At 32.9% G+C, this 16,618-nt stretch overlaps 1 protein-coding gene across 3 annotated transcripts in view; it reads left to right on the top strand.

The window, feature by feature from the left end:
- The window catches only part of LOC145245908 (uncharacterized), a 388,923-nt gene that overhangs the window by 314,017 nt on the left and 58,288 nt on the right, over positions 1–16,618 (top strand). For all 3 annotated transcript variants that reach the window (XM_080107649.1, XM_080107648.1, XM_080107650.1), the window contains 3 exons: positions 310–453; positions 5,976–6,185; positions 13,828–13,986. In XM_080107649.1, the coding sequence (XP_079963775.1) occupies positions 310–453; positions 5,976–6,185; positions 13,828–13,986 (513 nt within the window). The remainder of the gene's footprint in view (positions 1–309; positions 454–5,975; positions 6,186–13,827; positions 13,987–16,618) is intronic.

Genomic DNA, 16,618 nt, shown 5'->3' on the forward strand with positions numbered 1-16,618 from the left:
AGAACAGAGAACAGCTTTTCCCACTAATCAGGTGGAGTGAGAGTATTTTTTATTGAGAAAGTATAAGCATAGTAAGTTCATTTCATTTTCATGAAAGTACCTTTAAAACCACAGCAATGTGACAGAGGCTAGAATGCAATTAGAAACAAAGCCCTGTACCAGGATAAATCAACTTTCTTTGAGTAAAATTATGATTGACCCCCGATACATGGTTGGATATCGAGAACTGGTAAAGTTAAATTATAACTACTTTCCCTCTTCACATGAATTGTTTCATTTTTTTTTTTTTTTTTATTGATCCATTTCCAGGTATGCCACTTACGTGAGCAGATCCAAAAGTCTGCTTTGCAAGAACCTTACATGGGAGAGCAGATTCCAACACGCTGGATTCAGTTTGAACACATCATCACTCAACTGGTTGAGAATGCTAATAATTATGCATGTGTAGATCAGGTAAGAAACATCAAGAAACTGTCGCACTTGTTTCTTCTTTTTGTATTCTTGGTTGTCCACTGTGTCCATAAGTACTGCACCCTCTACAAATCAGTGCCCATCGCTTTGTGGAACCATGCTCGCGTCCCCGATCGACCACCTTATCTCAAATACATGAGTTGTGGTTCTTCTTCTTTTGAGCCATTTTTTAATTTCTAGTGTTGTCAATTGCTGGGCATGAATTTATTGTCCTATTTACAAAATAATAAAAACAAAACACAGCGATTTGTTAGACACAAGTGTGTGTGTTACTGTGTCACTGGCCTTGTTGTTAGTGTCTCTACATCTTGGCTAATTCTCATCTTTGAACTTCCAAATCTCAGCTATAAGTGACTCTATCATTTGAGGATGTCTCTCGCAAATATATCCACTTTTCCCCCTAAATCAGAAATGCCTGATTTTTTATTTTTTTGTTTTCTCAGTTTATTTTCACCAAATACTAAAAACGTACATTTCTTTCAACCTCTTTTCAAAATTTTCTATCTTGACTCCATCAAACTGTTTATGGCTAAATATCACTAATTGTTGTGACGTCACTTTGTCACTAGATTCATTGCTTTGTCACTAGATTCACGTCGCTTTGTCACTAGATTCATTGCTTTTAATGTCTCTTTATGTTCCATTCATTTTCTAACTTATCTCTATTATTGATCCTGTGTGTGGGGATAGGAGCATTCTCTAGTTGTACAATCTCAGTACATGATCCATATTGAAGCATTATCAAATACTGACAGATCATTTAGCGTACATACTGTTCTATTAACAAAATATTGCATCCCTGTGCGTACTTTTTTTTTTTTTTTTTTACATAGGCATCACCACTTATCAAGGCCAAGAGGCCACTCGAGGATAAGGGTTAAAGAATACAGTAGAAACTGGACAATATAGTAATCGTTAGTAATGGAAATTCGCTAAGTTTGTTGGCTTATATGGAATGGCTCATCAAAAACTTGTTTACATTAGACTTGAAGACAACCATATTATAATCAGCTGGAAAGCAGGAAAACGGAAGATAATTCCAGAGGCGTGCAGTTCTAAGAAAGAAGCTTTGTTCATGGAATCTATGTTTAGGTTTAGGCACAGATAAAAAGTGGGAGAAATTAGTGATAGTGTTTTCTGCTAGACGGGTGTTTCTTGTGGAAGTTTGGTGAGGAGGGACCATAGATTGGAGCTCAGCCGAGCACTTACCATGAAAATAACGATAAAACAGGAACAAATTTGCAACAACTCTTCTGTGAGAAAGAGGTTGCAGGGAAGAGAAAAGGACATCCTCTACTAGGCTACAAAGTCTATTTTGAACTCTATCAAGGCAGGATAAGTCCTTTCTAGCAGCTCCTGCTCAAATGTGGCAACAGTACTCCATCCTAGGACATACCTGGCTCTTATATAGATAGAGAATTGCATCAGCAGTGAGATATTTACTGGATCGATAGAAGGATCCCACCATTTTTCCAGCGGCCTTGGCAACGGATTTAATGTATGTGTTCTATTTAAGATCAGGAGTAAAGGTCAAGCCCAGAAGCTTGTCAAAACATGAGGCCTCCCCAAAACGAGAGCCATTCATTTCAGTTGATGCCAGATGGGGATCAGAGCGTTGATGATGTAAAGATAAAAGCTTGGTTTTAGATGCATTAAAAGTAACAAGCCACCTCTTTCCCCATTGTACCACTTGCTCAAGATCAGAGGAGAGAGAACAACTATATTTAATACAAATTAACACTAGTTTGTGTCTGGCTTGTCCACCAAGTTTCAATCATAAATGTCCAACAGTTTACAACAGTTTACTTTACAAGTATTTTAATGGGAAGTACTCTGACAAACTCCAAGCCCTTGTATTGCCTCAGCATAAATATCCCCGACTAACAAAATCAACAAAATCAACACGATTATTATCATCAACAAACAGCAAAATCTCACCTCTACTCTGTAGGGATCCCTAGATGCTGGAAAACCTTCTACTCAAGTAGTGTCCTTCCTCAAACTACAAGACTTTGGAATTCTCTCCCTGAGTCCCTGCTTCCCCGACTGTACTGAGGTGCAAAAGTTCATGTGTAACGTGAATAGACATCTTGCTGCTCAACTTCCTACATAGTATCCCTGCAAATTTTGTCCCAAATAGTAGCCCCTTACATCCAAGTAGCACTGTGCCTTGTTTGGGGTGAAAAAGCAATTTAAAAAAAATATCTTGGCAACATTTTTTCACTGCAAGAGTAAAATCCGGTGGTAAAATAAAAAAGTGAATTCTAGTTATTAATTTATGGATGATAAAGACCCCAATATTTACAGAGGGACCTCAAATTCCCAAATTATTCCTGAACTGAAGAAAACCATCACAGCTAAAATCAGGGCAACGCTAAAAGAGGAGCGTTAATGTTATTGACAATTTTGCCCATCATATCCAGATGTGCTTATCAGTGAACAATGATAAAGTAAAAACTGTTGAACATTTATGACTGAAACTTGGTGGACAAGCCAGGCACAGACTAGTGTTAATTTGTATTAAATATAGTTGGTTCCCAGAAAGGATTTTGAATTTTATTAATGATTTCATGGGTATCATGTTTTGTGGAGGTGAGTGGTGGGGGCGGTCATACTTTATCTTGATTAATAAATCCTGTTATTGCTATGATGTAACTAGATATAAGCTGGCTTACATCACATTGAAACATTAGTTGCCAACAGATAATCAAGTTAAGCTATGTTGAGCCTGGTCAATACATACACGGGTAACCATTTGAAAATACTAGGTGCCATCAGTTTGAAAATGATTGTAAAGTTTCTTTCTCTCATATCATTGGGAGAAGTATGAATTCATTTTTTTCTCCTTTGAGCTATGGATGAAATAGTACGATAGACTGGAATCTAAAGCCTTGCTAGAGCAACTAGTTTAAGAGAAAGAAAAACTTAGAAATAATATCAGTTCTTCTCTGCTTATATCAGCATTGTTTCTAACATCTTGGTTTCTTTTTTTTGCAACTGGGCTTGAACAATGCTAGGTTAGAAATATGGTTGTTGATTATGCAACGTTTGCTTCATTATAAAATTTAATTGTACGGACTCCTTTTCAGGGGATATTCATTGTCTTTTGAGATAAGTGAAGGCTGGTGTTAGTAGTTTTTTTTTTTTTTTTTTTTACACAGGAATCACCACTTATCAAGGCCCAGAGGCCACTCGATGATAAGGGTTAATGGATATACATTAGTTAATGTGATTATAGCATAGTACACTTAAGTAGTGTGAATTCTGTAAACTGGATTACTTAAAGGGGCGGTTCATCAAGAACTTGTTTACATTGGACTTGAAGACAATCAGATTGTAGTCAGCTGGAAAGCAGGCAATCGGAAGAGATTTCCACAGGCGTGCAGTTCTAAGAAAGAAGCTTTGTTCATGGAATCTGCATTACAAGTTATCCTGTGTCTCTTGGAAATATCATGAGATTTGACACATGGCGCCAATTTCTGTTTGCAATGCTATGAAGGGGGATTTCGTGACCTGACACCTCAACAAATGTCCACAATCAATCATCGTAAAAAAAAAAATCACCAATCACAAAAGTAAAAAGATGCAAGCTACATTTTATTGGGAAATTTTGTTATTTAAATAACAGAACCATCAATAATTGTTGATCCAAACCCATTATTTATGCCAGTCTATTACTAATGGAGATTTAGTATCTGTGTAAAAACTATTGCTTCTATTGTACTATCTTTTAATACTCAATTCAAGAGTGGGGTTAATGTAGTATCCATTCTGTTGTCATGAAACCATCCTCCCAGGCATTATCTCTTTTTTTTGGGAGGATAACATGCTATATGTTCATTAATTATGAATCCATCTTCACAGGCATTACCGCCTCCTTTTTTTTTCATCTGTGGGAGTGGATTGTAGTATAATATATGTTCTGTTGTCATGGTATTATCCTCGTAAGCATGGTTCGATTCTAGAAGTTTTACCCCTCTCTTTGACTTTGAGAAGAGGTTACTTCATTGCTGATCGCCTGAGGCACCTCTCCTAGGAGATGTCAACAGGGATGTTTAGGCATTTTTTTGTAGGCCAGAGAATACTTAGTATGCTGGATTCTGAAAACCATGAAATGAAATTCCCTTTCATAGCATTGCAAACAGAAATTGGCGCCATGTGTCAAACCACACGATACTTCCTCCCAAGAGGTCTTTTGTCTGACCTCCTACCAAGGAGGTAAATAAATAAAAACTAGAAGTTATATGTGAAAAAAAAAAGATAATAATATATCAAAAGTTCTTGACCACTCTAATTGTTTGCTGAGATATTATGATTTTTGTTCATTTTCAGCAATAAATAGATACAGTGTACTTTGATTAAAAAAAGACTGTAAATTTTTATGAGTGTTTTTTTTTGTTTTTTTTTTTGTTTGTACGTCAAAAACCTCAGATTTACCTACGTACTTCCACCATCCACCATGTAAACCAAACCAAACACCATAAACTTTCCCAAAATGACTGGATTCGGCATTAAATAAACTGAAAAGGGTTGATATGCCATAAAAAAAAAAACAACCAAACCAAACGCCATGAATAAATATTTAAAGGTACAAACAACTTGAAGCATAAACCTTTTCCAAAATTACTGAATTCACCATTAAGTGAATACATAAAGTGAATACGTAATGTGAATACAACTAGAATAAAAATATTTTCCAAAATTACTGGAAATAACTCGAAAAGAGTTGATATGCTCTAAAACAAAACAACCAAACCAAACACCAGGAATAAATATTTGAAGATATTAAAAACTTGATGCATACAAATTTTTTTCTCCAAATTTACTGCATTCAGAATTTCATAAAACAACTATACACCATCCATCCATAATATAAATCTCACCTGTCTGTTTAAATGTATGTATGTCTACCTAAAACTTTTGACAGAGGCGACGGATTTTCAGGAGATTTGTATCGTTTTAAGCTCGACCCTTCGGACGACAAATATCGAAAAATTTGCAAAAACATTAATTCCTTCACCCTCAATTGGGCACTTTTCTACAGGGAAGGGTCGCTTTTTTCTCCGATATTTTCGAAAGTCATCCCCTCTTTTTGATTGACTAGCCTTAATTTAAACATTCGTCTTTTCTGGTTTGGTGATGGGCGCAACAGCGAAGACGTCACGTCTTATTTTTATCATGTTCTTTTCCTTCTTCATGGTACAGGTTCGAGGCTGCCTGCCTACTATCAGTTTTTTTTCTCTTTTTGCTAAACACACACCTCTAAACACCCGGGCAACGCCAGGCACCTAGACTAGTAAATATATATATGAAGGTATAAAGAACTTGAACTCTAAAAACTTTTTTCCCAGATCTGACATTAAATTACCTAAAAAGTGTTGATATGCCGTCAAATAAAACAATCAAACTATGTTCTTTCCTTTTCCTCTCGTTTTATTTTTACATTTACTTTTCATTCTAAAAAACTAATGGTATGATTTTCTTTTGTCTTTTTTCTTCTTTAGATAACTGATTTGGCCTCTGACCTCGGCATTGAAGACCAAGATGAAGTCCAGACTATGCTCGAGTTCTACCATGATCTTGGCTTAATTGTTTACTATGGTGGCGGTTCAGGTACAGTCGACAACATTCTCCGGAACTTGGTCATATTAAGTCCCCAGTGGTTAGTTGACATGTTCAGAAGAATTATTACTGCATGGCAGCCAATTGATGAGGTGAGTTATCTAATATATGAGGTAAAGTTAATCTCTTTCTCATTTTTTGTCATCGATAGTTTTCTTTGTATATTGACTTTCATACCACTGTTCTATTTTCCGTTGAATAAGTACATATTTTGACTTTCATAAAACTGTTTTATTATCAGTTGAATAAGCTCTAAATCCATTATAGTCTTTGCTATAACTGAACTTTTGTACTAAAAGTGACCTGCTCGCCAGACAAAACGACGGACAGCTCTCTTAAAATAATTTTTTAAGAAAATTAATAAAAATAAATATTCAGACTGGGCGCATTAAAGGAAGTTTAAATTTATTTAACATTTCTTTGTGTTACACTCATATGTTTTCTTAGTGTCCATTGAAAATGAAGAAATCCTTATTGACTGAGTAAATGTTTTTTTTGGTGTAAAATTCGAAGAGGAATTAAATGTTTTTCTTTGAAGGCAGTTTGTGTAGAACGTGGAACGGAGAGATAAGGAGAAATATTTTTTGTTTCATTTGGGAGAACTATGTACTCTCTCGTAGTGTCTTTGGTATATATAGAGTGCGTGCAAAAAGGCCGCAGTGGTGAAAAGCACATCTCACCTCATCGAGAGTCCGGCGGAAAACGAGAAAGAGAGACAACTCAAATTTTGCGCCACAGTTTTTTTTTTTGTATGGGAGCTCTCCAGAAACGGTGACACATCAAAAATTTCCCCGAAAAATTTTAATTCCAGGGTAGACGCTACATACTCTTTCAAGGCATTAGAATTTTAACTTGGCTTATTTATTGTAACTTATTAAAAGTGTAATGTGTAAAAAAAACAACTTTTGTAACTGGAATCTACTTCCACAAGTGGTCAATGTGTACCCAGCAAACAAACGTCCTCTCTCTCTCTCTCTCTCTCTCTCTCTCTCTCTCTCTCTCTCTCTCTCTCTGCTGCCTCTTTGTATCATTCTCTGAACCACATATTTAGTCTACGCCAGTCTTAGAGTCAAAACTGCTGTTCAATCAAAAATCACTCCTCTTTATCTTTTGTCAGGTTTGATTCGGAAACAAAAATCTTGTATTTGCTTTAACTTCATTTTGGCCAATGGTGCATGCACTGTTTCATTTTATCACGTTCGTTTCACACGTTTAGCATGTCCACACGCACATATTAGTGTTGGGACGATTAATTGAAATTAGAAAAAAAAAAATGGAAATTCTTTTTAAGGTATCAGAATCAACATCTAAATCAGAAAAATTTGTGCCATTGATTCTTTTATCTTTCATTTTGGTTTGATTTTTTTAAACCTAATTTACCGTTGCTGGTACCAATAATAAAATAACTATTTTTTGATTTAAATCGCCAGTAAAACTAAAATCTATAGATCATCTCCATTGCTGTCCTGTATATATTTTACCGGTGTCCTCAGACAAGATATTCCATCCCCTCCCATTCACCTCTTTTCGTCATTTTTTTTATCTTTTTTTTTTTTTTTTCTATTGTTGCGCCCATTGGTCTCTCGCCGTTCCCAGCGTATTCCGATGCGTAACAAATTAAACTCTATAGATCATCTCCGTTGCAAGTGTATTTTTACGTTTGCAAAAATATATATACATATTAAATCGCTTTATATGGCGACCCCCCCCCCAAAAAAAAACAAAAAACAAAAAAAAACTCTATAGCTAAATATTTAAAGATGTAAAAAGAATCGGAATCGGTCATTATATCAAAATTGAGAATTTAGAACAAAATTGGTAATTGTATTGGAATCGCGGGAAAAATACTGGAATCGTCTCGTCACTAGCACATATGCAAATGGTTTGCTTCTTTTGCTTTAGCCCCAAAAGGTTGCATGAATTGGCCAAAAGCTATTCAATCCCTGCTCCTTAGGTGTCACATCAACCACTTTATATAAACTGTAACGCTTAGGACCCCATCACTTTATTATGACACCAACCCTACAAAGCTACAGGGTGGAATAATAAAATTGTCATGCTAGAAAAGACGACATAATTCCATTTCTGTTTGATGAAAACCGGTTCTCTTTTATTTTGGTGCAGACCATCTATTAGTTGGCCAGTTATGTATAAATCCCAAGAGCGATAGCAGCTGTCTATCATGTCTGAAAGTGACACAATGTTCAACGAGCGAGATCGGGCATGCGCTGCTGTACAACTCATGCTCTCTACCGATTCTATTTATGACAACAGGACCATTGCCAGCACCCTCAAAATTCATCACTGGATTGCCATGAATAACAGGGACGTGCCCAGGGTGATGAAAACAAAGTTTCCATCCACAGTTATGGTCTTTGGTGTGGTTTTAAGTGAGGGCAACATCATGCCACCTCACATCTTTGAAGTCGGCTTGAAAGTCAACACCAAAGTGTACCCAGATGTGCTGAAGTATGTGGTGATCCTCCTGGCTGTGGCAGCAGGATTTGGTGCTCGTCCACAAGTCCAAAGCAACCAAGGCTTGGCTTCAGAAGGTGTGCTACGACTTTGTACCCTTCTCTCACTGCCCCCCCCCCTCCAACCTGAATTCACTGGACTACTTCGTTTAGTCATACATCAAGAACATCACCAACATAACCTCCCACAACTCCAAAGCCAACTTGATTGCCACCATCCACTGAGTATTTGCCGAGCTCCCGCTGACACTTGTGGAAAAGGCATGTTACCAGTTCTAGACCTGTATTATATTGGTGATTGAGGCTAAAGGCGGCTGCATTGAATAGATGTCAGCTCTACTACATAATCAAGTTACCTGAATTGATTTTTTTCAATAAAAAGTTTTAAAATAAAGCTGTAGCGTTGTTTTCTTTAGGGCGACAATTTTATCGTTCCACCCTGTAGTGCAAGCAAAACTGATCTTTCTGATAGAAACAGCCAACAACTATTGGAGCCAAAATATGCACACCTGTTAGCAGAACGTTTTTCGCATAAAATAAATTTATGCAAATGCACGGGTTCACAATTCTTCATTCAGTAAATTTACCTTTTACTGTTTTTATAACGTTCTTTGTTACTTGTCGATTACTTAATTGTTCAATTACTATACTTGGTTGTTATTCTTTTTCTTCAAAAACTGTTGTTCCCTATTCAACTTCCAGTGCTTACCTTTAAGTATAATTCTTATTTTCTCTCAATTGAGAATTGAAATTTCTTTTCACTGAATTTTGTTTATATCTGATATTAGTGAGATTTAAACAATAAGAAATTGATAGAAAATTATATCTAACATATAAAGTTATCTTGACCAATTTTCGGAGTTTGTCATTGATGGCAATCTAATAAATCAATGTCATTTCGATTAACCAATCTTTCTTTTTATTCCCCTTAGACCCATATTGTTATATTATGAACCCTTTTTAAGAATTCAAAACACAACAACCATTGGTGTAAGCAACAGCCCGTTTTTTATTTCTCCTGTTGTTCTTGCTTATGGTAGATAGATAGATAGAGAGAGAGAGAGAGAGAGAGAGAGAGAATTATCGTGGTGTCCACTCGGTTGACAATCAAATCTCCAACTGCAATCTTTTTCCTTCTATCACTTTTTCCTGTCAATCTTTTCAAAACATCCACATAACCAGATTCCTTTCTGTTACATTTTTCATAACAATAACAAGGTTTGTTTATATTTGTGAGAAATATTGAAACAATTCCCGTTTAGCTTGTCAATTTCTGACATTTCATCTGCAGACGCGTGCCACATTTTAATTCATGAACATACATATATGTATATACACATATATATATACTAGCATGTCAACCCGGCTTAGACCGGGTCATTCATGTAACAATATTTTGTCTTTTAATTATTTACAAATGTTGCTCATTCTAAAACAGACAATAATGGTTTCAATCTACAAGTGTAAATCTTTTTTAATCTCATAACTTTAGTTGTGTAGTCTTTTAAAACATGTTTTAGCATATCAAACGTTTGTTTTTTATTATTATTATTGCTTTGAAATATCTTGGGATATGATTTCCTGTTAAAAGTCTTAAGTGACTTTCATTATTATGACATTATTTTGAGATTGGTAATCCAGCTAGCGATAAATATTTAATAAGTAAATTTGTAAATATTACCTACTCAGCATTGCTCAGTAGTCTTTTATACATTAAAAAAAAATTACATTATTTTTGCTTTTTCAAATGTAATTCTGTAATACAGTGTTACATCCCTTTTTATAAGATGGCTTCTGCATGAAAATAATTCTGATGCTGCAAGTGTATTTTCTAGAAGGAATTAAATCAAATTATAGCTTTTATTAACCCCTCTCGTACTGCAGGTTTGACACAAGGTCAGACGGTGGGAACTGAAAACACAATGTACAAGAGGAAGTTTTGGTCTATAAAAATACCTGGCCAATCCTGCCAACATTCCTTCGTAGGGAGGCCTAAGGCAATTAGCAATATCTAACCCCTTTTCAAAGTGCAAGAAGGTCAGGCATGGGACGATGGATCTCATAGAATGGCACAAAATTACACGCCAGACTGACAGAAGCAAGCAAGCTTCAAAATGGTCAAGACTGTTGCAGTAGTTGTCAAGGGCATATCCTCAGTTGTCAAGAGTGTATGCTTATTGTTTTAGATTCTATTTAATATATAAAATTATCTTGTCAGATTTTCCATGTTAAACCTAAATAGCAAAACATATGATAAATCGATATTTGATTCTGACTAGCGATGTCTTCCTATTTATCCTTGCATCTTATTTATAACAAAAATTACAATGCACTCTAGTTTCTTTCTGAAAATAATTATTCAAGCAATGAAGATTAATACAATGGAGATAATTTTTAAATAATGGCATAAAAGGCTCTAAATGCAAGGGTGATAACTCTTATTGTAGTTTAGAGATAAAATATTTACTTACATATAAAAGACACTTTGTGTGTGAGTTCGTTCCCTATGGACTCAGAAATGGCTGAGCAGATTTTTTAAAAGTTTTCGCACACTTGTACTTTGTTTCTGAGAGTGATTGTAGAAAGGTTTTGTGGTCTAATTAGGATAAAAAATATATTGCCAGTATGTGCATGACTCTAACCATGTCTTGTATCTTTCATGCTAACCACCACCATGTCCTCTCGCTTTTGTTTTTTTATAATGTCTTTTTAGGGTTGTTGATTCGTTTCTATGCAACTTAATGCATATCTAACTAAAGTTTTTTTTTTTATTGGAATGCTTCTGATAAGTATTGAAAATTGATAGTTAAAAAAATCTGATTAAAGAAGAAACAATCAGATTTTGAGCAAAGTTAACATCCTTATACAACCTAACATCGCAACTGCACAAGTTTTATCACTGCACAAGCAAAAGGGTCCAACATATAACATCAGTAGTAGGCTCTTTGATACGAGAAGGGCGAGTTTGAAATGAATGTTTCTGTTTAGAATTTCTGTTTTATAATTAAAATTAACCAGCTATCTTTTTCCCTATTGCACCACATACTCAAGATCAAAGGAGAGAGAATCAGAAAGATCTTGGTCATTTATGGCCTTTGAAGTGCTGCTATAGATGGTTTAAATTTCATTAAAATCATAGGTAAACCAAAATAAGACAAATTTTCTTTGGACATCTTTAAAATTATAACTGGATATGACTTCCAACCTTATCTGCATAGGTAGGGGATTATACCTACTAAATTTCAAATTGTTAGGTCTAATAATCTAAAATTAGTTAGCAGACTGACAGACTATTTTGGTCTTTTATATTTGAAGATTTATTTGATACTATCTTTATATTGGTTCAGAATTATTAAGGAGTTATCTCCCCTAGACCAGATGTCTGTCTCTAGAATCATTGCTATCCAATGGGAGAATGCAACCTTCCACTTCTGGAAACAAAAACATATATTTAAATTCTGGTCATATGCAAATTTAGACAACCAAATCTAGTTTCTTTCCTGGCTGGGCTTCACACCTGGTGGATGTGGTCTGACATCTTTGGCCATCTTCATGTGGCCTTCACAACTTGATGCCATTGCATCAGATCTCTTTTCTGGTTGCAATATCAGGATCACAGCACATCCATAACAAAGTAATCTCACATATTAACCAAATAATTTTGAGGAGTTGTCTCCACGAAAGTGGACTCCTCTAAAAAAAAAAAAAGAAAAAAAATTATGAATATTAAGAAAGAACATGGAAGACAGAAACAGATAACTGTTGCATAAATTATCAGATTTATTTTTTTATTATATATGGGCTGATAATTAGGCTAAGTATCATTTGAATAATGTTTAGACAAGGCACAAATTGTCATAAAATTCATGCTATGTACTAATTGTTGTAAGGTTCGAGCTTGGTGCCAATTCGACTAATGTTTTGGCTAGGTATTGGTTTGACTATTTTTCCTAAGTACCATTTGATTGTATTTTGGCTGTTTGCTTAATTACTTTTATAAAAAATTGTACATAACAATTAATTACTTTTATAAAAATTGTGCATAACAATAAATTACTTTTATAAAAATTGTGCATAACAATTAATTACTTTTATAAAAATTGTACATAACAATTAATTACTTTTATAAAAATTGTACATAACAATTAATTACTTTTATAAAAATTGTACATAAAAATTAATTACTTTTATAAAAAATTGTACATAACAATTAATTACTTTTATAAAAATTGTATATAACAATTAATTACTTTTATAAAAATTGTACATAACAATTAATTACTTTTATAAAAATTGTACATAACAATTAATTACTTTTATAAAAATTGTACATAACAATTAATTACATTTATAAAAAATTGTACATAACAATTAATTACTTTTATAAAAATTGTACATAACAATTAATTACTTTTATAAAAAATTGTACATAACCATACATAACAATTAATTACATTTATAAAAAATTGTATATAACAATTAATTACTTTTATAAAAAAACTGTATATAACAATTAATTACTTTTATAAAAAATTGTACATAACAATTAATTACTTTTATAAAAACTGCATATAACAATTAATTACTTTTATAAAAATTGTATATAACAATTAATTACTTTTATAAAAATTGTACATAACAATTAATTACTTTTATAAAAATTGTACATAACAATTAATTACTTTTATAAAAATTGTACATAACAATTAATTACTTTTATAAAAATTGTACATAACAATTAATTACTTTTATAAAAATTGTACATAACAATTAATTACTTTTATAAAAATTGTACATAACAATTAATTACTTTTATAAAAATTGTACATAACAATTAATTACTTTTATAAAAATTGTACATAACAATTAATTACTTTTATAAAAATTGTACATAACAATTAATTACTTTTATAAAAATTGTATATAACAATTAATTACTTTTATAAAAATTGTACATAACAATTAATTACTTTTATAAAAATTGTACATAACAATTAATTACTTTTATAAAAACTGTATATAACAAGTAATTACTTTTATAAAAACTGTGCATAAAATTGTGCATAACAATTTTTAAACAGAAAAGGTTATCTGGTGATGCCTTAATTGTAAATTAATTTTTGTTTCTGATTATAATTGTAAAAAAATTGACTTACGTTTCTTTTTTTTTTTTTTTAATTAGCATAATTCTTTCGTGTTTACAATACAAAAATTTCAAATGAAAAACTAATTGATTTTTTTTTTTTTTTTTTTTTTTCAGAAAAATTCCCTCATCGACAAATGGCAGCAGTTAGAAAAATCTGGAATCCTTGATGATGAGTTAGTGAATTATCTTTGGGCAGATGATGTGGATCAGAAAATGGCTCTTCTTGGATTATTGGAGAAATTTGATCTCATATGCAAGCGTATACCTTCAAAGGTAAGTCTCAGTTTTTTAATTTATTAACGAATATTCGATCGGCATATTCAGTGATGAAAATGTTATTTGAGACTTCAGCACGACTAACAAACTGGCAGAGACTCTTGGAAGAAGCACGCCATGATTTCTGTTTATTTGTGTATGCCTTACTCCATACTAGTATGTATATATATATATATATATATATATATATATATATATATATATATATATATATGGTTAAGTTTATATGAAAAAGTATATTTAGAAATAAAAGTATATCCTGTACATTAATGAAAGTGTACGTAAGTGTCTTCATATTTTAAGATTTCAATTAAAATATTCAAAAGTGAAATAAAAAAAATCCGTTGGTTTAAATTCAAACATATTCTTAGAGATTTCGATATATTTAAATATTTTTTCTGGCTTTTACTATTTTAAAATTAGATTGTCTTGTCAAAGTACAAAATCGACTTCGTAATCTAGTGGGAGTTACGCTCTTCTTATCCCTACAGCCTCTTTCACATAGAAGATATGTTGCTAACCTCTCTCTACTGTGTAATTATGTTCATGGTATGAACTCGACTGGGCTCTAATCCCTAGTGCCCTCCTCGGTAAGACATTCACTGCAAGAAATCGTCTTTCCTTTCTCTCTTTCTTTACCAAAATCCAAACAGAACTTCCATGAACAAAGTTTCTTTCCTAGAACATCCTATCTGTGGAACAACATACCACAATTGTTTCTCATCCTCTCATGGCAGTAATTATTGTTCCACTAACAATCTCTTTAACCCTAACCCTAACCCTAACCTTAAACAAAGGCATTGATAAGTGGTGACCCACTAGAAAAAAATTGCTTTCTATCTATCAATATTGGCAACTATTTAATGTGTAAAAAATTAGTGTCTAGACGACCTACGAGTATCCCTACAATTATAAAAATGCAACTTTGTCTGTGTGTGTGAGTTCGCTCCTTATAGATTCCGAAACAGCTGAACAGATTTTCTTTAAAATTTACAGAACTTTAGTGTTATGAGAATGATTTTAGTTAATTTTTTTCTCAGAATACCCTCGATAATTACCAATAATCGATAATCAAAACCGTTATTTTAATTTATCATCAGTAAAGCCATTTTTTCATGTCGTCGCTTAGCAACAATGACAGAACAACGGGCCTTGAAAATATTTAATTTTTTTGGTCCTGGATATAACCTTAAACTATATCTGATGGTGAGGCCCCAGCTTGCGGGCTCTGGGGAGTGTGGAGCCACCCATTAATTGCCATTGCTCCCAGGTCCACTCTGACCCGGAGTGGTAGTACCTGTTAGGATCCCAACTATGGGTTAAATAGAAACCGACTTGTAAAAAACAAATATATTCTATTAAAAAAATTTCTTCAAAATCACCAGATTTGGCATTAAATAACCTGGAAAGGGTTGATATGCCATAAAACAACAACAACAACCAACCAACCTTAAATTTTCTTCAGTAACTGCAAAGAATTTTATAAAACTTGAAAATGCACATGTTTTTTTTTTTTTTTTTTTTTTTTTTTGCATGACGTGGTTACTGCAAGAAATTTACGTGCGGGGTTCAAACCCCACACATAAATTTCTTTATGTTTTGTTTTTTTTTAACTGGAAAGAAGTTTATCTATATATAATATAATTTTATAAAAGAAACGGTAGGTTCTCTAGATTGTAATATAGAATAACATATATTTTTCGACTAAGTTACTGCATGGAGGCATGTGAAGCTTCCTCCGGGGCAATTTCACGGATTTTGATGACAATAAAAATATAGGAGGTGAAATATTTATTGATCATCATTCAATCCCGGGCAACGTCTAGTCGGTGTGTGTGTGTATGTATATATATATTAAAAGATTTAAATTTCACACTGAACAATTGCTTTTTTCTTTTTTTTTTAACCATAACGTTTCACTTATTTTTTTTTTTAGTCGATAGTGATCATCATCATGAACCTTAATAATGCACTTTATTTATTTGTTATTTTATGGTGATTTTAAAAGTAATTGTTTTTAATTTCTTTTATTTGAACTAACACAAAGAAGAAAAATGTGTAAGAAACCCGGCATTGCTGAATAATCTGACTCATTTATTAATAATAAAACTATTTGGTTGGTCATGTTAGAGTTCGTGTTCCTTTTATAGAAGTGTTGGTTGAATTTGAATAAAATGAAATATTTACGAAACAACGCATTATTACAAAATAAACAGACATTTATTTTGTTTGAAATTTATATTGAAATTCATAAATATATTTTGAAGCAAAGCCTCATCTTCAGTATGTCTTTTTTTTTTTTTTTTTAATTCCAATATAAATTTCAAACAAAATAAATATCTGTTTATTTTGAAATAATGCATTGTTTCACCTTCAAACGTATCTAATATATATTTCATTTTATTTGATTGTTATTTCTTAGACAAAAAGATAAATGCAGCAAATAAATATTCATACTAGCACAACATGGATCCCAGGGATGGCTATTGTGGAAAAAGTAAGTAAATGATAAGCAATCAACAATTCCCCCACTATCCAACAATCATGAGGTTGTTTGCTCAGCAACTGAGAAGTCTAACATGCTTGCCAGTCATTTTGCCTCCTACTCCACACTGGACCCTGCTAACCA

Source organism: Euprymna scolopes, chromosome 23, assembly GCF_053919585.1.
Source record: "Euprymna scolopes isolate OS-2025 chromosome 23, ASM5391958v1, whole genome shotgun sequence".
In the NCBI taxonomy this organism is placed as follows: Eukaryota; Metazoa; Mollusca; class Cephalopoda; order Sepiida; family Sepiolidae; genus Euprymna; species Euprymna scolopes.